The sequence below is a fragment of the Solanum stenotomum genome, chromosome 7, assembly GCF_019186545.1.
Source record: "Solanum stenotomum isolate F172 chromosome 7, ASM1918654v1, whole genome shotgun sequence".
In the NCBI taxonomy this organism is placed as follows: Eukaryota; Viridiplantae; Streptophyta; class Magnoliopsida; order Solanales; family Solanaceae; genus Solanum; species Solanum stenotomum.
Genome location: NC_064288.1, coordinates 8,691,555 through 8,714,212, shown reverse-complemented (window position 1 = coordinate 8,714,212; position 22,658 = coordinate 8,691,555). Strand labels below are relative to the sequence as shown.

Below are 22,658 nucleotides of genomic sequence, written 5' to 3'. Positions count from 1 at the left end.
AATTGTATGGACAAACACTATTTATCATTTTTTTTTCCAAATTTTACTTTAGAAATCTATGGTCAAATGGGTCCTTAGTGTTTGATTCCAAATTTTCGAATAATTTTAATAAATTATTTTTGGAAAATTTTCACTATGCATTTGACGAATATTTTCTTAGTTGTGGTGAGAAAATAAAAAGTGGATAAGAAATATCATGTAGTAGATGAAAAGACATTAAATTGTGTTTATACTTTGAGATTAATATAGTTGAAAAGAAAATTAAGACAAATTAAAATATTACAAGTCTCGAACATATTCACTATACAAATGAGAGTAATTTTATATTGATAAAGGTGTTCTTCTGAAGAAATTTTGGACTCTTTAATTAATTTAAAATTGCTTAAATTATATATAATTTTATATTATCGTATTGTATATTCTAGAGGGATCAAATCAAGAGTTATATTATTGATAGATATACTATAGTAAAATGATATCGTACTGAAGGTCATATATGTTGTATAAGAAGGTCTATATAGATATGTTATGCATTTGTTAGGAATTATATTCACTCTAGCAGAAGAGATTCAGTGGTAATGAATATTGCCACAAAATATTTTACGGTAATTAAGTTAATGTCATTATATTTAATATTATTAAAAAATTTAGCAATATTTATATATTATACTAATTATAAATACTTATCATATTCAATATTATCACTAAGGGATCGTTTGGTACAAAGTATTATAACGCATTGATTAATAATGCATGGATTAGTAATGTAGGGATTAGTAATGCAGGGGTTATTTTTATCAAGTGTTTGGTTCATTATTTCCCACCTAATTTTAGGTTTGGATTAAAACTTTTACAAAAGTTAACTACCAATTATACCCTTGAATTGTTATAGAATTTTCTATTTTATTTAATTGAACCGAGATAGATAACTATTGGAAAATATTATTTTTTTTCTTACTACTAAATTTTTAGAGCTCAAATTATCAAAATTCAATTGCTTTGAAATTAAATAAGGTTACTACTTTGTTTTTTTTTCTTTCCATAAATGGCGTGTTGCTATAATTACAGTGTCATTCGAAAAAATTCAGGAACACTGAGGATGTTTTTTGTTTTGGTTCATTTTATGATACATGTTATAGTGTGTTATAGACAATCCATTATTTCTCAGCTTATCCTATTTACAACCCTAGTTATAAAAAAATAAAAAGAATAGATGGAATTCCGAATTAATTAGAAATTCCACTTTAACATTTGAGTCCTTTTTAATCTAAATAATTAATTTCTTCGTTGGGTCCATAATTTTATTACATACAAAATAATTTATTTTGTCTTATTATCCTATATTTGAAGTTAAATTTAATTGAGTGATTTATTGATAGAAATATCTAAGTTGAGTGAGTTTATCGACACAAAACAAAGTTTAATGTGACTTTACTTGATAAATTCTCAAAGTTGAGTAATCTTTTGAGCAATAAACAACTCTTTTAAAATAATAAATTTTTTAAGCTAAATTATTTAAATAAATTTACTAATATAAATATAAAATATAGAATCAAGAAAATAAATAAAATGATTAAAAGAATTTGAGGGATATTTTTGTCTTTACATAGATAATCCCATGGTATTAAAACCTATCTATTACTAATACCACCAAATGGGAGGTATTAGTAATACATCATATAATACCATGTATGTTGTATAACTAATACATGGATTAGTTATGTATAGACCAAATTCCTACCAAACATAAAACTAAATAATAATACATGGACTATTTCTTCTAATACTCCCTGCCAAACAACCCAAAATTATTTATTTGTCATAGTGTCTTTAGTATTATACAAGTCTGTTTTTGATGGTAACTAAATGGTAGGCATGCATGTCTTTTTGTGGGAATAAATAAATGGGCACAATGCAAAAAAGTTGTGGCATATCCACAGAATCCACTTTCATCATGTGTATAAAATTTGGTTAAATTTATAATAATTTGCACAAAGTGGAAACCAACTTGTCTTTGCCAATCTTTGGTGTTTTGCATGTTATTCTTATCCTGACACAACAAGTATATTTCACTAATATAAGGAAATGCCATTTTTTACTAAGAAAAGGTATAAATTTATTGTCAAACATACCATTGACAAGTTTAAAATTAAAGGACGAAAAATGTCAACTTTCTATGTACGGCAAATGCTAGAAGATTTCAAATGTTTTTTATGTTATTTGAAATTTATAGTGTTTGATTAAATAATTTATAATTTAATAGAGGAATTTGGCTAAAAAGGAAAAAAGAAAAAAATAGTTAAAGATATGAAGACTTGTTATTTAGAAATCTATTTAATCTCAGATTTAAACAAAGTAAGAGTTTCAATATATGATGGAAGAATCTTTTAAAATAATTTAAGTAAATACTTTATGAGATTTATGTGTATCATTCATATATCTATAACTCTTATGTTTATGTTGAAATCTAATTTTACTGTTATGGATTTGAAAAAGACGACGCAATATAGGACAAGTTAAGTTCTGTTTAAATTTCAGATTTAGAAATTCCTATGTATAACTTTAAGTGTTTTGATTATATATATTCTTTTCCTATAGAACGTCTTTGTGGTGATTTTTGACCATTTACAACTTGAATACATATATCTACATCTTTCATGAAGGACATAAAGTTCAGTTTTTTGTTTGCCTTTTTAAAACTATGTTACAACATGAAGTATTGGAACTTATCACATTACTATTTAATTTTTGGAGCATAGTGTTATTTACACAGGTTATTAGACTTACTTTTGATGATAATCTTGTTTTATGTTAACATGATGGAGCAACTAGAAATTTAAATAAGGTATTAAGTTGTATTTTCAAGATTATATATACTCGTGTACTAGTTGAGGAACTTGATACATTGGTTGGTCTATGGTTTGGACTCTTGAAGTTGTGTTGGACTTTGTGTTTCGTTAAGCTTTTGCAAACAATATTAGAAATAATATTCATGTTTAAATGTACTTAACTATAACTAATTCAAAAGTGAAACGTGAGTATATTGGAAACAAGTATAAGTTGTTTTTCAGATTTGAAATACAATTTCAAGTAAAATTTGAAATTTTCATGGTCAAATACTGATTTTCAAATAAAGCGAAAATTATTGAAAATAATTTTTTTAATGGCCAAACGGGTATTATATTAAGTGATGTTTTTCAAATATATTACCCATAAAATATACTCTATGAAAAGGAAGTTGCATGACATACTTTTACACTTACCAATATAACTTTTCCTTTATTCTTGTGCTAGTATTTATTTTCTTACTAAAAAGAGAGGAAAAATATGACCTAACGTGAACACTTTAAATAATATTTCCTACGCTAATGAAATAGTATTTGATTAGACATAAAATATATTTCAATTATATATACTTTATTATTAGCATAAGAATTTTTGGACGGGTCTTTTTAATTAGGATGAGGTTTTTTTGTGGGTTTAAAATTTAGTGAATAATCATGTAGTTGCATAGGATGATGATATGTATCCGTCTGTTAGAGTGAAGGACATAAATATTCTATTTTTTTAATGGCATGAGCACTAGTGTCTCAATAGTATAACAAAAAATATACATATACATTTACAATAGTTCAAAAATATATTTATCCTTTTTCTCTTTAAATTTTTTATAGATTAATGTCTTAAGGAAAAACAAACAAATATAAGAATATACTCTACTACATACAGATATTTGCGGTCCTTTCCCTACGGCTTCATGGGATGGTCAGAAATATTTTATTAACTTTATAGATGATTACACAATATCAGAATAATTTATCCTAGAATAAAATAATTAAAATAACAAAAATATCCTTCAAATCTATTTTATTATCACTTTTCATATCTTTATACCACATTTGTAAAGTCTGCTGAAATTTTCTATTGCTCATCAAATGGAGTTTTGCGTCCTTTTTAACAATCAAAATAATTTTTAGAACTTTGTTTCTCGTTGCATTAATCAGTAAAAAAATATTTTTGTAATGAGAAATATTATCAAATTCACCAAATTTCAATCCAGTTATGATTATTGATTGGTGCAGTTTTTGCTCCAGTTTTGATTCGTTTATTTTTGTCTAATTTTTGCTTGTCACAGTAAAGAAGAGAGGCTTCCCACTAGCCTCAATAGATTGCTCCAATAATTGAGATTTGTTTCGTTTTATTTTTAAGAGTAATAACTAATGCTCAATAAAAGAAAAAAAAGAAAAAGAAAAAGAAAAAGAAAAGCAAAGAAATTAAATAAAAATAATTAAAAATTACTTTTAACACGTGACAAATGATTGTTAGTGCGTGACTTACAAATATTTTTATATAAGTGGTATTGGGTAAAAAATAGGATATACATATTATTTTGAAGTTGTTCAATGGGAATAATAAGAGATCCACAAAGTTAAAATGTCTTTTTGAAAATTCGATAATAACTTTATGTCTTTTCTCTAAAAATAATGAACATCACACTGACTATATACTATAATATTTTTTAGGTTATTTTTTATTTTAACATCTTTTTCCCTAACTTTATGCAAGAGAGAAGCTAATACATATGATACTCATAACTCATAAGGAAGCCACGTGATTTGAAAAGTAGTCTAAATCATGTCGGCTGTGTACATGCATGTATTTATCCTAAAAACAATTTTTTCTCCGAGTAAAATGGAGCACATCATTGACCAATAGGTTGGTTTGAAATTAGAAGTCTCGGGTAATAATGCAGTGGTGAGATTGATCTATTTATAATTAGAGGTTTTAAATATAAATCTCGAATATGGAAATTTTTTATTAGGAATGCCACCCTCAAATAATTCATGTAGTGTACAATTCGAATTTAATCAGAATTCAACGCGGCTCTTATTCAAAATCTCTCTAGCATCACATCAAAATGGTCCCCTATTTTAATTAAAGTTGGTGCAACTACTTGATCCGGACATGTCGTACTATTAGTTCATCCTCAATTACTCCTTCCGTTCACTTTTTACTTGTTATTTATTTTTAAAATATTTTTACTTTTACTTGTAACTTGACATATCGAAAAGAAATTATTTTTTTTCAATGTTTTTCCCTTAGTATTAAATATTTATTTTTCAAAACCTAATATAATACTAAACATCATTTAATAAAAATAGTATGGTAAAATCTCTATATCAATAATTATTTTTCTTAATGTTGTGTCAAGTTAAACAATAACAAATAAAAATAAATGGAGGGAATATAATTTTATCTATCTAGCTACATATTTGATTTTTACCACACTTATTTATAATCCTTTATTCTAGAGCATAAGCAAATGTGAGACAAAATTGGAGATACAGAAAAATGAACCTTAGTCTTGTATTTTATCCCTAGGATTATTATACTATCTTATACCTCAAACCAACGACTCCTAAGTGAATTATTGGGGTATGATATATACGTTAAGAAAAATATTTAAAGATATAAATTAATACTTTCATTTGTTATCCTTTTAATTATTATCAAACTATTTTCTTAGAAAATGTAAAATAGTTAAAGACCTCATTAAATGAAAAATAAATATGAATACAAAACCCTCAATAATTCTCTTAAATTTTGAATAATTCACTTATTTTGTCTCAAACTCGAGCTAAAGAGGCAAGGGATGCTTATGTTAGATATATTATACCAAACTACAAATTGTTGCATGTTTTCTTAATTTGCACGTCTCCTAATTTTAAAAGAAAGAAAGTTAGTACTATATTCTAATGTATTGTGAATAATTAAAGTTTCAAAAGTCCATTTTGAGTGCTTGAACTTTCAAAAAAGGCCCTTTTTGATGTCAAAACTTTTTTTCGTTTCTCTTTAAAGGACCTTCAACTCTTGACACGTAAAGGTTATATTCTTCCAAATGCATGTATCATTCATTTTATTTTAATTCAGTATTGATTTGATACATTTCTTAAAGAGTAATAAATTTAATATTTTAAGAAATTTATTAAAAAATAATTATAGTTAATAACAAAAATAAGTTAAAATTAAGTGATAAAAACTGAATAATTAAGAATATATATATATATATATATATAATAAACAAATAAAAATAGACGAAAAGTGTATACTATATAAACTCGTTGGGACATGGAGAAGACAATAATGTTCGTAAAAGTATATGCTAAAAGATGACATATTATTCCTCAATCAACCTTTAACATAAACTTTGTGTTGTCGATTGAAATTATTAATTTCGGAATAAAACACCAATGAAAGACAAATGGACTTATCCAAAAGACTTGTAAACTAAAGAAATTAAGGTTAAATTTAGAAATAAATAGTAAATCAAGCACTCTATGTTCCATATTATATCATGTAGGGGTGTTCACGATTTGGATAAAAATCGATCCAAATTGAAAAATCGAACCAAATCGATAAAATAAAATCGATTTTATTTGGGTTTGGTTTGGTTTTAGATTTTTGAAAATTGATAGTATTTGGTTTGGTTATGATTTTACTCGAAAAAACCAAAGAATGAACCGAACCAAACCAATAAATTATATACATATATTTTTATTAATAAACATACTTAATATATATTTTTTAAAAAAAAAAAATTAAAGATCTTATCTATATTTTCATTAAAATTTCTTTATAATTTACTTATTGAAAACAAAAATGCCAAGATGAAAACATTTATCTTATTGATTTCATTTATATGGGTGTCTATGACAATTCATTTAGGTCAATATAGTGAATTTTAAAGTTTTATTGATAGTAAATTTAGTGATTGGAAGTTCAGTAATTTAAGTCATTCTAACTATTTTTTGTTTTGAATGGATTGTTGTCACTTTTTTCACATTTTGAATGAATTGTTTTTTTTTAATTTTTGTGTATGGTTAATACCGAATAACCGAACCAATCCAAACTGAAACCGATAATCACCAAACCGATAAATGTATATTATATTTGGTTTGGGTTGGTTTTAATAATTTTAAAACCGATTAAGTTGGTTTGGTTTTGATTTTGACCAATAACCGATTCAAACTGACCCGTGAACACCCCTAAATTATCATGTATATTTTATTTTTAGTTCAATAAATCAAATAACTACATTTAACTCAAAATGGACAAGTTTCCCCTTTTTTTGTAATCTTATGTTTTCTATCTCTGTCTGGAAAATATTATTTTGAAAAATAAATGGGTTGATTATTTATTTTCTAATGCTGGTAAGTAAGTAAAAGAATAATATTTCAAGAGCATTTATGTGTAATTTTGCAAACATTACGAGGATGCGATACGGTGAAAGTGAGAGGTCGGGGTGGAGGGGTGAAATGGTCAAGAAATGGGAATTGAAGACATTAGACCGATAGAAAGAAGACAATAAATTTGAAAGTTAGTACTTATGAAATTTGTTTTTCTTATTTCTATTAGCAAAATCATTTTTTCTCATTTTTAAGGGGTTTACTTTCTTTTATCAATTAATTATGAAAAATTAAAAAGAAACATTTCTCTCAGTACCAAAGGAAAAAAGTAATAATTTCATTGACCATTTCAGTTGAATTGAAAAAGCAAAAAAGAAGATAGTGAAATATGAAAAATACAAAAAAAAAAAAAAGCATACTAGTATTGGTCGGTGTGTGTTGTTACTATTGTACCAAACCATTACGGAAAAGCAAAGGCGGTGGTCCTCCTTATTAAATTAAGTAATAAATTTGGACGTCACTCACTCTTCCTATCAATTTTTTTTTTTTTTAATTTTTATTCGGCTTTTCATATTTATATTAAGGCTTAATTATTTAAAAATTTACATATAATAGAACTCTATTTGGAGTTAGCTTTCTTTATAAAAAAAGTTTATATTCAAAACTCAAAATTAAGATCTCTGGTAAAAGAAAGAATACGTCCAGCATGCATTATAACGTTATAGTAAATTAGTGTGCTCTACCAAAATAATTTTCATACTCAAAACTCGAATTCAAAATCTCTATTAAAAGAAAGAAACATATCCATCAACACCGTAACATTGATAAATTAGCGTACCACATTTTTTTGTGTGTTTTAAGAAGGTACCTTTTTTGCTTTTAATATGCTATCACAGTCACAAATCCACAAACCTCCATAACCCTGACCTAGAAAGCACCCATTCTCATTAAATTTTTTATTAAATTACAAGAACCGTTTGGTCAAAAATAATTTTCCAAAATAAATATTACTACCACCTACAAAGTTATTATAAAAAGAAGTGAAAAGGGTTAAATAAATAAACTTTTTCTTCCATTACATTTTTATAACGTAAAAATGTCGTCCCTTTAAACAGTTCAAAAATACATTTTTTTTTTGGCCAACGATGCTCCAAAATAAAAAGAAATAAATCAAATTTGCTTTTAAACTATTCGAAATGGGGTTAAAATAGGTTTATTCTCCCTTGTTTTAGAGGAGTAGATAGTAGTTAGAATATATTTTTGAGTTATTTGACCACTTATCCACTTTTGATAAAAAAAAATAACTAGTGACAAAGATATTTTTAGTTAAAAATATAATATAATAATAATAACATATCAAGTGAAATTTCACTAAGTGGAGTCTGAAAAAGATAGAGTATCCGCAACCTTAAATAGACTAATTTCGCAAGGCCCTCTCAAATTTAGTGCATCAAACTTACTTAGAAGAAGAAAAAAATAATAAAGAAAACATAACCAATAATACGAAAAGTATTTTAAAGTCTACAAAGAAAAAATAATACTAAACAATAGTAAAGCTAAAAATATAATAAAAGATAATTTAACTTACTTCAAATAGTTTGGAGGTATTTTTTTTACCTTTTTCCTAAAAGAAAATAAATAACATTTGAAAAAAAATAATTGAGAAAATGAAAAAAGTAAAAAACATAATTTTGAGTTTTATATATAAAAGTTTTAAATATTATTTTTAAATTATATTTAAATTGTTTAAACAAACATTGATTTTTTTTAATGACCAAACGGATCCTTAGAATTCGAGTAGCATGTATAATAAGAGTCAGGTGGATAATAATTAATAAGTGAAGATAGTGTTAATTTTCGTGGGTGGAGTGACGACGATGTGAGCAATAAACAAACAAAAGGAAAATGACAAGGTATGGGGTTCGAGTCTTTTTGGCTATCTCGTACACAAGGGCGGCTCAACGTAATTGGGGGCCTAAAACAAAATTTCAATTCGTGGCCTAAAATATAAATATACTTCATATATGTATTTATTCAAAAAAAAAAATTACACTATTTAGATGAAAATTACTAGTACTTAATATTGTTTTTTCAGTTACTAGTTTTAGGTATGATTTTTTCAACTCAGCATTGAAAAACATGCTTTAAGTGAGACAATTTATATGTATTGTTATCATAATGCTATAAGTAATAAGTTGATAAATATTAAATAAAAATAATTAGAACCATAGAATTTGACTCAAGAAGTTGATGACTTGATATACCTCATTTTAATATGCTTATAGTAATGCTTGAAACTAAAATTTAAAAAGAAATAAAAAAGAATTTGTAATTCATTTTGTTGAACACTTTTCACTATTAATTTTTATTTTTAACAAAGTACAAAAGATGTTAAAGTGGATAAAATAATTTATTTTTTTTAAAAATATACTTTTTTATCATAAATAATTAATTTTTCTATAAAAGTTTAAACACATAATTTATTCTTGACAATGATTTGGGGCCCCCGAAATTTGGGGCCTAAGCCAAAGGCCTTACTTTCTAAAGCATAGAGCCGCCCCTGCTCGTACATGAAAAAAAGAGGGTGTGAATTCAGATATAGTCGAACTCTCATGTAGATATGGTATCAAATGAAAAATAAAAGAAAAAATGATAATCAATGCAAATTCGAATATAATCAAATTACAATATCAATATCAGACATCATATTAAAAAAAAAATCCTTTTTTTTCCTTTCTAAACCCCGCCTAAGAAATCTCAACAAATTCATGTGTATTTTCCTAAGATCTCAACATAATTTATTTATTTTTAAAAACTTAGTCTTTGTTTATAATAATAAATCATTAGTATGATCTAGAGTTGTATATTAAATATTCTTCCAAATCAGAGCTACCATTATTCTCCTCTCTGCTTCATTGGGATAAATAATGACCCTACCTCTTCATTACTAACCTAGTATTTTTTAATCTCATTCTATAAAAATAAATAAATCACAAATATACTTATATTATATTTTATTAATAAGAAAAAAGAGGTGTGATTGTTTTGTTTGTTTTTATTCAAAATCAGAAAGAGTCCTATGCGAACGCAAACTCTTTAAATGTAAAAATACTGATCATCACCACTTCACAAGTCTAATAATTCCAAACATATTGCTGTGCTATGCATAGAGTTCGATTATTTTAAATTTACATCAGCATCTATCGTTTCTATCTAGTGTATCATATTCTTTGGCGATAATTATTTTGTATACTTATATATTAATCATGACAGAGTATGGTGGATCTGTGTATTTCTCTCTTTATAAAAAAAAATTAAAAAACATCCTCACTAACCACAAGTGTGTTATTTGTAGCTACTTTTCTCTGTGTGTTTAGTAGCTACACAGTTATCCTTTGCAAACAATTTGCCTCGGCAATCTCTACCGGCTCGATAAACGATTCATCTTCTCAGTGAAAATAACAAAAACCCAGGTCAGTTTTTAGGATTTTGTGTAACCCCTTCATTTCTGATTTTCAATTTGTCACCTTCCCTAATACCATATACACACAAATACTGTGTGTTGTTGGGTTTTGTGATGCAATATCAATTTGTTTTCTCTGTTATGTGTCTGCAGATTCCTCCCCTCTCTGGGGTTACTTGTCATAATTTATGCGGTATGGACACCACATTCATGTCCAGATGGTGAAATGCCCTTTTACCAGATTCAACTATATTGCTTCTTAAAATATAATACGAGTAGTATTACGAACACCCATCTTCAAGAAATTGATTCTCATTTACAACAGTATAAGATTGGTACTTCCCATGATGGGTATCAATCTGTTCTTTGATACAGCTACAATTTCTCGTCATACGAGCCTATTCTCACTTTCCACCGCTTTTCAAGGACTTAATTTCTTGGAGTTATCGTCCATATGTGTCAACTTGACGTTGTTTCTTGTGTTTCTGTTTATTGTATCGGCGAAGCAGATATATCTCTGTGTGGGTCGGGTTCGATTTCGGAAGGATGATTCGGATGGTAACTCAGTACCTGGTAGGAGGAGAGGTGATGTGGAAATTCAGAGCATTGAGATAGGTAGAGCGTTTAAAGCTTCAGTTTTGTGTAGCTTCTATGTCTTGTTTGTGCATGTTGTGGTGTTAGGTTATGATGGGGTTGGTTTGATAAGAAAGGCTACGCAAGGGAGTAGCGTGAATTGGACTTTGTTACTCTTTCCTGTAATTCAGACGTTGGCTTGGATTGTCTTGAGCTTCAGTGCTCTTTACTGTAAGTATAAAGGCAGTTCAAAATTCTCATTGTTGTCAAGGGTATGGTGGGTGGTGTCTTTTGTCATTTGTTTGTGTACTTTGTACTCTGATAGTAGAGAATTGGCAATAGAAGGCTCAAGCCATTTAAATTCTCATGTCTTTGCAAATCTTGCTGTTACCCCTTCTCTTGCCTTTCTCTGTTTTGTTGCTATTAGGGGTGTCACTGGTATAGAAATAACTAGAAATTCTGATCTTCAGGAGCCATTGCTCCCTGAAGAAGAACCGGCATGTCTTAAAGTTACTCCTTACAGTGATGCGGGGCTTATCGGTTTAGCTACTCTTTCTTGGTTAAACCCTCTTCTTTCAGTAGGCGCAAAGAGGCCTCTTGAGCTGAAAGACATTCCACTTCTTGCTCAACGAGATCGTTCTAAGACTAATTACAAGGTACTAAATGCAAATTGGGAAAAATTGAAGGCTGAAGATCCTTCAGAGCAGCCTTCTTTAGCTTGGGCCATTCTGAAATCTTTCTGGAAGGAGGCTGCCTGCAATGCAGTTTTTGCAGGCTTGAACACTTGTGTTTCTTATGTGGGTCCATACTTGATCAGTTACTTCGTGGACTACCTAGCAGGAGTGGAGACGTCTCCTCATGAGGGATACATTTTGGCTGGAATATTCTTCACGGCGAAGTTAGTTGAGACCTTAACAACCCGGCAGTGGTATCTTGGGGTTGACATTTTGGGCATGCATGTGAGATCAGCTCTCACTGCAATGGTATATCGCAAGGGACTGAGGCTCTCAAGTTCCGCGAGGCAAAGCCACTCTAGTGGAGAGATTGTTAATTACATGGCAGTGGATGTTCAGAGAGTAGGAGACTACTCATGGTATCTTCATGATATATGGATGCTGCCTCTTCAAATCATTCTGGCTCTTGCTATTTTGTATAAGAATGTTGGTATTGCATCTGTGGCTACTTTAGTTGCCACCATTATATCCATTGTTGCAACCGTCCCATTAGCTAGGGTTCAAGAAGACTATCAAGATAAATTAATGGGTGCCAAGGACGATAGGATGAGAAAGACTTCTGAGTGCCTCAGGAACATGAGGATTCTCAAGTTGCAAGCATGGGAGGATAGGTATAGAGTAATGCTAGAGGACATGCGGAATGTGGAGTTCAAGTATCTTCGGAAAGCTCTGTACTCCCAAGCTTTCATCACCTTCATTTTCTGGAGCTCCCCAATATTTGTTTCAGCTGTTACTTTTGGCACTTGCATACTATTGGGCGGCCAGCTTACCGCAGGAAGTGTTCTTTCTGCTTTGGCGACTTTCAGGATCCTCCAAGAACCACTTAGGAATTTTCCTGACTTGGTGTCAATGATGGCTCAGACAAAAGTATCCCTTGATCGGATTGCTGGATTTCTGCAAGAGGAAGAATTGCAGCAAGATGCAACCATTGTGCTGCCTCGGGACATCACAAATGTGGCAATAGAAATTAAAGACAGTGAATTTTGCTGGGATCCATCTTCTCCAAGTCCAACGTTGGCAGGCATACAACTAAAGGTTGAAAAGGGCATGCGTGTTGCTGTCTGTGGTGTGGTTGGCTCAGGGAAATCAAGCTTCCTTTCTTGCATCCTTGGTGAGATTCCCAGAATCTCTGGTGAAGTAAGTCAAATTAAAGATTTTTCTCACTTTTTTCTTGGATTTTCAAAATATCCAATTTTGGGTATATGGGAGAAGCTCTAATCAGCATTCTTTTGTTGTGCTTTTACCTTTATATTTGTGTTAGGTTAGAATATGTGGAACTGCTGCTTATGTCTCACAGTCAGCTTGGATACAATCTGGGACGATAGAAGATAATGTCCTTTTCGGTAGCCCAATGGATAAGGCAAAATATAAGGCCGTGATTCATGCTTGTTCTCTGAAAAAGGACTTTGAGCTTTTCTCTCATGGAGATCAGACTATTATTGGTGATAGAGGCATAAATCTTAGTGGTGGTCAAAAGCAACGTGTGCAACTTGCAAGGGCGCTCTATCAGGACGCTGATATATATTTACTGGATGATCCGTTTAGTGCCGTTGATGCACACACTGGTTCAGAATTATTTAAGGTGATGCATAGATGTTGCTTAATCATTTCTACTGCTCAATTAGAAGGAAATTTTCTGAATGTGCAATTATTTTACTGCAGGAGTACATACTAACAGCACTAGCAACAAAAACAGTGGTTTTTGTTACTCACCAGGTTGAATTTTTGCCAGCTGCTGATGTGATACTGGTAGGTGATGTATTCTTTCACTATCTAATACTGCTCCTTGTCCTGTCCGATTGTGTGCAAAATGTTCCTCTATAGCTTGAAGGCCTCTATTGAAACTACTATCATTGTTTTGTCAAGTGTATCCTCATTTTGTCTTGTCATCATGGATCTTATGCTAATATGCTCAGTTCAAAAGTTACTTGAGTCGATGGTCTATCAAAAACAGCCTCTCTACCTTCACAAGGTAGGGGATAAGGCTGCTTACACACCAGTGTCCCAAGACCTCACTTGTGGGATTTACATTGGGTAAATGGGTACGTTGTTCTCAGTTCAAAAGCAAGATGAAAGTTGAGGTATGGTAATAGTTCAGAAAAGGTGATCTTGTATTATCTATGATTGTACTAATAGCATGGTATCTAGTTCGTTCAGCTTCTAAGTTAAATTGTGTGTATTTTTTTCTTCTTTGAAATTTGAAGAATGTAGGAGCGTAAATACATGTGCAAGGAAAAGTGGCTTTGCTTGTAAGTTGTGGCTGTTCTAAAATATGAATTGTCAAGATGAAAAAGTAGTGGTTGAGGAACTTGAGGAACAAGTTATAAAATGGAGCAGTATGCTTTTAGCTTCCTTTCACAGGTCTAAAGAGTCTTACACTTTTGCAATAACACGCACTCCTTAGTGCCATGCCTACTCTGAAGCTCAACTTAAGCTGGATGCTTCATCCTCCCTGAGCTTCTTTGAGTGTCGAGTCTCCAGCACGCTTTATGAGCCTTTGACAACGCTGTTTCAGATGACTTTGTAGTTCCACCACCAACAGAGCAGGAAGTTCTTTTCCAAAAGGAGATTAAAAGTTCTGTAAAAAGGAAAATAAAGCCTAAACTAATTCTCGTGTGTCATTTCTCACAACTGTTTCTGATAAGTGGTAGTGCGCTGGAAATATCTACAGAAGTATGTTATGTTTTTAACCATTCAAGATATACAGATCTAAATATACTACAATCTAAAAAGGTTTTACACTTGGGCCTAAGTGATGAAGGAGTAGCCATCAAACTTGACCTGTCAACATCCTTTCTAATCAGTATTAGGGCACCATTAATTCCCAAATGACTTTTTAGCTTCCTTTCACAGGTCCTGAAGGAAGGTCGTATCTGTCAATGTGGGAAGTATGATGAACTTCTGCAAGCAGGGACTGACTTCAATGCTTTGGTTTCAGCTCATCATGAAGCAATTGAAGCTATGGATTTTTCGAACCAATCTCTTGAAGAATCGGATAAAGATCCTTCGCCTGATGGTTCTGCTTTAGTGACTAAAAAATGTGATTCAGTCGAAAAGAGTATTGACAGTCTTGCAAAAGAAGTACAAGAAGGTGTCTCGGCTCCTGATCAGAAGGCAATCAAAGAGAAAAAGAAAGCTAAAAGATTGAGAAAAAAACAGCTTGTTCAGGAAGAGGAACGGGAGAGGGGAAAAGTTAGCATGAAAGTTTATCTGTCATATATGGCGGCTGCTTATAAGGGCTTGTTGATTCCGCTTATCATTCTTGCACAGACATTATTTCAGGTGCTCCAAATAGCTAGTAATTGGTGGATGGCTTGGGCAAATCCACAAACTCCAGGGGACAGTCCTAGGACGACTAGTGTGGTACTTATTGGTGTTTATATGGCCCTTGCTTTTGGAAGCTCATGGTTTATCTTTATTAGGGCAGTCCTGGTTGCTACATTTGGTCTAGAGGCTGCACAAAAATTATTTTTGAAAATGCTGAGAACAATCTTTAGGGCTCCAATGTCTTTCTTTGACTCTACACCAGCAGGGAGGATATTGAATCGCGTATGTCCAAGTATTGTTATTGCTTAACATTCATTTTTATGCAATCCTCTGCATACTTGATTTTTCCATGATTCTCCTTCCCTGCCTTCTTTATTACCTATTTTTTGGGTAGAGCAATTGTTCTAAGGGATTCTTATGATTTACCAGGTGTCGATTGATCAAAGTGTGGTTGATCTTGATATTCCTTTCAGACTTGGCGGCTTCGCTTCAACTACAATTCAGCTTATTGGTATTGTTGGTGTCATGACAACAGTTACCTGGCAAGTGTTACTACTTGTCATCCCAATGGCGATTGCTTGCCTATGGATGCAGGTAACTGACGGGACAGACCATTTTTAGATTTAAGCATGAGCTCTGCAAATCCTTTGCTTAGTTTATACATCAAAAACTCACAAGATTATCGAGTGATACAATCTGCTTTTCCTCTCTCTCTCTCTCTCACTCACTCATATTTACTTTCCTTTAATGTGCTAGTTCATCCTAAAAGTTTTCTTCCATCGACAAATACAATGTAAAAGTATAACATCTTTGGCTCAATTTTGGAGGTTCTTTGTCAAGGAAGGTATTGGTGAGATACTTTTATAATTCTAATATTCTCTAGACACATGCGCGACATCTCATTAGTATTTAATATAAAAAAAAAGGTTGTGTTTGTTAAGTGTTTTGTGCAAGAGTTTCAAACATATTATAATTTGAAGTTCTAGTTAAAGATTGGAAATTCAATCTTATCAAGTTGTTTATAAATATATCTTCACATATATTTGACAACTTTAATATAATATTAGAGAAAACTTCAATATTCATATGATAATTGAAAAAAAAGATAGATTGTATGGAATAGCCGAAGAGTTATTAGATATTGTTTTCTTTACTTTTATTACCTCTCATTTTCTATAAATTAGGTAAGGAATTTTCTCTTTTAGATGTTAGACCAGCAAATTATTTTGACTATTTTACAGCTAAGTATCTTCTTACGGTTGAATTTTTTCTTTTAACTTTCTATTCTTCCTTAAAAATTAGATGGAGAGTTACTTTTTCTTGATGAGAAGTGTAATAACAGTAAATTGATCTTTATTTCCACTTCTCTTTTCAGATATTTTGAATAATATATGGACATTGGCGTCTCATTTTCGTAAAGGATGTCTCATTTACCTTTACAAAAAGCTTTGATCATTCTAATTTACTTCCACCGTTTCAATTTGTTGTCTTACTTTCCTTTTAAGTCCGTTTCAATTTGTTTGTCTTACTTTCCTTTTTAGTCCATTTCAAAAATTATGCATGTTTTCGTTTTTTGGCAACTTTTTAATTCTATCTTTTCACATGGCATGTTTAATACCACAAGATCAAAAGGACATTTTGGTACATTCTACACATCTTTAGTTTAAGACCACAAGATTCAAAAGTCTTCTTTACTTCCGTAAACCCAGTGTCAAGTCAAAACCAGGCAAACAAATTGAAAAGGAGGGAGTATATTGTTTGTACCAGTTTCAATCTGTATTTAAATCTTTAAATTGTTGGACCTTTACAAATTTACTCTAATATAACGATTTTTACATCTTAGTTCTACTTAAAGTTGGTTAACTGATTTTATGTTTCTTATGCAAGGTTGGTTGGTTATAGTTGTATTTTTTTTAACAACTCTATTAAAGAGAACAAAACAAAAAACAGAAAAGAATAAAGACGGAAACAAGAAGTATAATGACTTCAAAAGACTGCCAATTGAGAGGTATGTCGTGCAATGAAAAGCTCACAGGGGCCCACACTTTAAATATCTCGTGAGTCTTGAGAATTACGTGAGAAATGAGAAGTTACTGGGCCCGCTTTATGAAAAGATAAAGCACTAGATCTCTCCTGGGACAGGAAAGGAATTAAACAAATTTTTTGTGGCTTTCTGCCCGAAAGGAAAAAAATACATGCATCAAAAGATCCAGTACAAAAATCGGCGAAATACTGTTATTCCCTATTATAATTAGTAGTAATTTGTGTTAACATAAATCAATAACATCTAATCCTTGGTTATCAAAGAAAGGAAATAATTCTTCATGTGGAGCATTCTCTTGAAGAAATTTTGTTTTGGGGGTTTTGTGAATCTTATAGTGCTGAAAATGTTTCATCAACAAACTATATTTGACCCTGATTTGGGAAAGCATATATGTCCTTTAGGGTGCTAGAATCCCACCAACTCCATCTCTGGATACTTGCTTCCACCAACATACGAATGCTACTTCTAGGTTGCCCTTTTAGATTATATTTCATTCTCTAAAGATAACTTTGCTGCTCATGAAAATGGTCTTGCAATTACTTGCAGACTATCTGTAATCATATAAGAATATTTTCCTACTGTTACCATCTAGTTGGGTAGCCAAAGTAAATAAGGACATTTGGTGGTGCATAATTGGAGTTTTAAAGACTGTTTTTCTAGTTTTAGCACAACTTGAACCATCTGCTAGAGTATTACTGGCAAAATATATATTTGTTCTTTTCATTTTCCATTACTAGCCACCAATCCCCTGCAGAAGTTGAAATTGTTCATACATGCAAGTTATGGACTCACATTCTGCATCGTCCAGTTTTCAACTGATTATTTTTAATGAGTTTTCTTGTACTTTATTTCACTTGAGCATAAAAAGGGCAAGGGTAAAAGTATTTGTGGTAAAATCTGTGCAGAAATACTATATGGCTTCATCAAGGGAACTTGTTCGCATTGTTAGCATCCAAAAATCTCCAATCATTCATCTTTTTGCTGAGTCAATTGCTGGAGCTGCAACAATCAGAGGTTTTGGACAAGAAAAGAGATTTATGAAGAGGAACCTTTATCTCTTGGATTGCTTTGCTCGACCATTCTTCTGCAGTCTTGCAGCAATCGAATGGCTTTGCCTACGCATGGAGTTGCTCTCTACATTTGTCTTTGCTTTCTGCATGGTTTTACTTGTGAGCTTTCCTCATGGGAGCATAGATCCTAGTAAGTACATTATATTTATTCCATGTAATGTCGTAGTAAGTACTTTATCTTGCCAATATGATGAAAATCTTGCTTCAAGTCTTGATCATTTGATGAATCTTCAAGTTGATAATAATTTTGATTTCTTGTGCATTTTAACCCCATAATTACTAACTAGCAATTCATAAAACATTGAGAAGAATGTAACTCAGGTCAATCAATTCTAAATGGGAAAGGTAGAATTTTGAGTGCTGTCGCCTTATACAGACACTAATTATGATTCAAGTCGTACGAGGATGTTGGAACTACTTATCAGGAAAAAAAAGGGGAGGATGGCGGGAACTATTTGCGAAAAAATATCGCAAGAGGGGCACTTATTTTTGTATTACAGATTCATAGAATTGATATCATAGTTTTAATTATCATGTATCTACTCCCATAGGTATGGCAGGTCTTGCTGTGACATATGGCCTAAACTTGAATGCACGCCTGTCACGATGGATACTCAGTTTCTGCAAGCTTGAAAACAAGATTATTTCAATAGAAAGGATTCATCAATATTGTCATATTCCTAGTGAGGCCCCACAAATTATTGAACCTCGTCCCCCGTCGTCATGGCCAGAAGAAGGATCCATTGAACTGATTGATCTAAAGGTATGCACGATTTGTATTTCTATTTTGTGGCATATGGTTTTCTCGTTTTTAGGACATCATGCTGGCGTTGAAATTCAATATTATAAAACTAATTTATGATATTTCTGTGGTCTGAGTTTTTCCTCTTCTTATTCCGGTTGAAATGTTTATCATCAAGCCTTTAATTTTATGTAATTGTGTGAACGAATGAAGTTTTGGTAATAGACGCACAAACTTCTTTGTTTTAGTGGGAAAGCGAAAATTATATTTTTGTAAGAGTTAAGTCAGATGACAAGGGAGAGGAATACTGCTGACAGTACTAGAGAAACAGTCAATGGGAGATAGTAACAGGAAAGGATGTTGTCAAGCCTATTCTGAACTGCAAATGTTTCATGTCCTTGCATCTTCATGTTGATTTAACTGTCTTAAAGTTCAGTGAATTGCAACTGTTTCAAGTCTCTGTTTTTATATCCATTCACTGTCTTAAGCATGCATTTTAGGGTAATTACGTCTGGATGCAGTCAAATGTCATGCCTAGTTCATGGAAGTTTTAAAAAGCTGATACCACTGTTGGACTCTGGGAATTAACATCTCGGCAGAGCTCATAGAAAAAACTTGTAATACGCCTACCTTTCACCCTAACATCAGGGAAAGGAAAAGCTAATGACTATTTTATTCCTATTTAGGTTCGTTATAAGGAGAGTCTTCCAGTTGTGCTTCATGGTGTATCCTGCAAATTTCCTGGAGGAAAGAAAATTGGAATTGTGGGGCGCACAGGTAGTGGCAAATCTACTCTGATTCAGGCCTTATTCAGATTGCTTGAACCAGAAGGTGGAAAAATAATTATAGACAACATTGATATTTCAACCATTGGCCTTCATGACCTTCGTAGTCGTCTGAGTATAATTCCCCAAGATCCAACATTATTTGAAGGGACAATTCGAGACAACCTTGACCCACTTGACGAACACTCAGATCTAGAAATATGGCAGGTAATAACTGATTTGCTTTTCTCCCTGTTACCTACACATTGTTTTAAAGGCAGAGACTTTTTTAATAAGACTGATGTGACGTTTGGAAACAAAGAAATAAAGAAGTTTTAAATTTCCAATTTATTAAGGAGTTCTCCCATCATAGACACCAGATCAGCTATCAGAACTGTGTTCCTACATTATTTTAGCTCTCATATGTTTTACTTCTTAAGCTTGTAGTTGTAGGTTCACAGATTGTTTTGAGTTATTTTACCTATTTCTTCCTAATATTTATGTTGCTCCTAAACTTGTCTTTCCAAAAATTGATTTTCTTTTTTTAAAATATTCTTTATAAGTAGAAGCTGAAGCCATTAGTGGATCATTGTTTGCTTTCGTACACTGACAGAAGTTTGGTATTCCTTTATTCCCTTCAGGCACTTGAAAAGTCCCAGCTTGGAGAGGTTGTCAGGAATAAAGATCAAAAGCTTGATACACCAGGTATGTTTTCTGTTAGATTGGACTGAAACATGCAATTCTGAGAGTGATGGGAGCCTCTCCAATGGTGTTATTTGGTTTTCTTTTGAATTCTCATCAAATATTTCGTCAAACTGATGCCTGGCAGTCCTGGAGAATGGAGAGAATTGGAGTGTGGGCCAGCGACAGCTTGTATCTCTTGGGCGGGCTTTACTTAAACAGGCCAAAATTTTGGTGCTTGATGAAGCCACTGCCTCGGTTGACTCAGCAACAGATAACCTCATCCAGAAGATTATTAGGACAGAGTTTAAGGACTGCACTGTTTGTACCATTGCACATCGTATCCCTACAGTTATTGACAGTGATCTTGTCCTGGTCCTCAGTGATGGTGCGTTTTCTGTAATTCACTTGTTCTGGGTAGAAATGGGTGTCAAGACTATATATGAGGGAGATGTTTTCTTCACCTTGACCACAAAAAAAAGAAATTTTAAAGAGGATGAGTAGTGTGTGCGCGAGATTGTGCTTATGCTTCTTTTCTTGTTGATACGTATTATGATCTGAATGCTTGTCACATTGAGATAGCTTGAGCTTGATAAAATTCGATGCATATGCAGGTCGGGTGGCTGAATTTGATACTCCAGCACGACTCTTAGAGGACAAATCTTCTATGTTTCTCAAGTTGGTGTCAGAGTACTCGACAAGATCTAGTGGCATGCCCGATTTTTAATTTGGGTAGCAAGCATGAAGATTTTGATGGGAAAAGCAAAGAAGAGCAGAATGCCAGAGGAAAAATGAACTGGCTAGCACTCCTGCTGCTGCTTCATTGGGCAAGAAGAAGAAGTATAAATGGTGAAGGGGGGGGGGGGGNGGGTATCTGCAAGCAGCACAGGGGAGCTACATGTTGAAATTAGTTTCTGTGGTAGAGGCCATGCTCAATTCTTGTGTAGGTATGATGGGAATTCATGCATTGCCGGCATACTCTGTAACATAAAATAAGCTAGGCAGCAGAGGTTGGTAATAAGTAGGAAGAGAAGAAATTGTATCTGACGTGAACTAGGTTTCTGGGTAAGCAAATTTTGATTATATTTCTCATCTTGTAGAGGACTAACTCAACTTTAGTGCCTACTTTTCTCAAGAAAAATACTAGTTTGAAATGTGTCACCTTTCCAGATTTACTTGTTTTGCATCTCTGTAGTTTAGGCAGGAGCTAATTAGTTTGTTTTCCTCTCTGCCAAACATAAATATGATTCAGTCCATGTAAATTATTTATATAGACGAGCTTCTATTTATCAAGCCACCCTTGTAAGTTTTGAGTGGCCAATCTCCAAGTACCGTTAATTTCGGTGCTGCTTCTATTGTTCTTGCATTTCATGAAGCATGCCTTAGGCAAGAACAACTTAGAAAGGAGATCACATTCGAGGTGATTTGCCTCATTTGTAGGCCGGCCACATCAAGGTACGTAACGTTTTCAAGGTGCATATTAAAATCATTATGAATGGCTAAATACACACAAAATATGGAGTACTGGTTAAGATTTATACTATAAATCGACTTCTCTCCCTCACTTGTAAGGCATTTGATTTATTATCATCACTATTGTAGAACTCACACTTTGTACCAAGCAAGCAAGCACTTATTTTTTCGCGAGAACTCAAACATGAATGGACGAATGGGTTAAATAAATTTGGGGCGGATTGATTTGATTTGGAAATGGGTGGATTTTTCAATTAGTTTAGATTATTTATAGGATGACCAATAGATGAATGACATGTCATTAATTAATTTATTAATTGAGTTTAAATTGAGGTCTGTTAAAAAGAAGGGCAATATAGGACCTAAAGGTAGATATTTGGGGTATTTTGTGGCCAACAGGTGGATGAAGGGTAATGTTATGCCATTTCCAATAGTTCAAGGGTATTTTAGGCCATTTTCCATTGTTTTAAAAGCATTTTAAACTATATTGAGTGTGTTTTGATTTGTATTATTATATTCTTCACTAAGACACTAATAATGAAATGGTGTTTAGTTGTTCAGATTATGATACAGATGAATTGAAAATTTTAGTTACTAAAAAAGAGGAATATATCTGATAGTTTACAAGATTATAAGGAGATTGTTAAGAGTATGACCTTC

At 32.0% G+C, this 22,658-nt stretch overlaps 1 protein-coding gene across 1 annotated transcript; it reads left to right on the top strand.

Annotated features, from left to right (window-relative positions):
* Positions 1 to 10,514: 10,514 nt before the first annotated feature.
* Positions 10,515 to 21,818, top strand: LOC125870149 (ABC transporter C family member 5). The gene is made up of 12 exons (XM_049550492.1): positions 10,515 to 10,660; positions 10,804 to 13,094; positions 13,219 to 13,539; positions 13,620 to 13,706; positions 14,811 to 15,506; positions 15,654 to 15,818; positions 18,174 to 18,468; positions 18,890 to 19,101; positions 19,767 to 20,072; positions 20,486 to 20,549; positions 20,674 to 20,913; positions 21,140 to 21,818. Exons 2-12 carry the CDS (start codon positions 10,995 to 10,997, stop codon positions 21,250 to 21,252), a joined length of 4,599 nt encoding a protein of 1,532 aa, XP_049406449.1. The 5' UTR covers positions 10,515 to 10,660; positions 10,804 to 10,994; the 3' UTR covers positions 21,253 to 21,818.
* The last annotated feature ends 840 nt before the right edge of the window (positions 21,819 to 22,658 follow it).

Coding starts and splice junctions, on each gene's coding strand:
- LOC125870149 (XM_049550492.1), top strand. CDS start 10,995: ATGATGGGTATCAATCTGTTCTTTGATACAGCTACAATTTCTCGTCAT. Junction 13,540..13,619: donor CTGGTTCAGAATTATTTAAG/GTGATGCATAGA, acceptor ATTTTACTGCAG/GAGTACATACTAACAGCACT. Junction 18,469..18,889: donor TCATGGGAGCATAGATCCTA/GTAAGTACATTA, acceptor CTACTCCCATAG/GTATGGCAGGTCTTGCTGTG.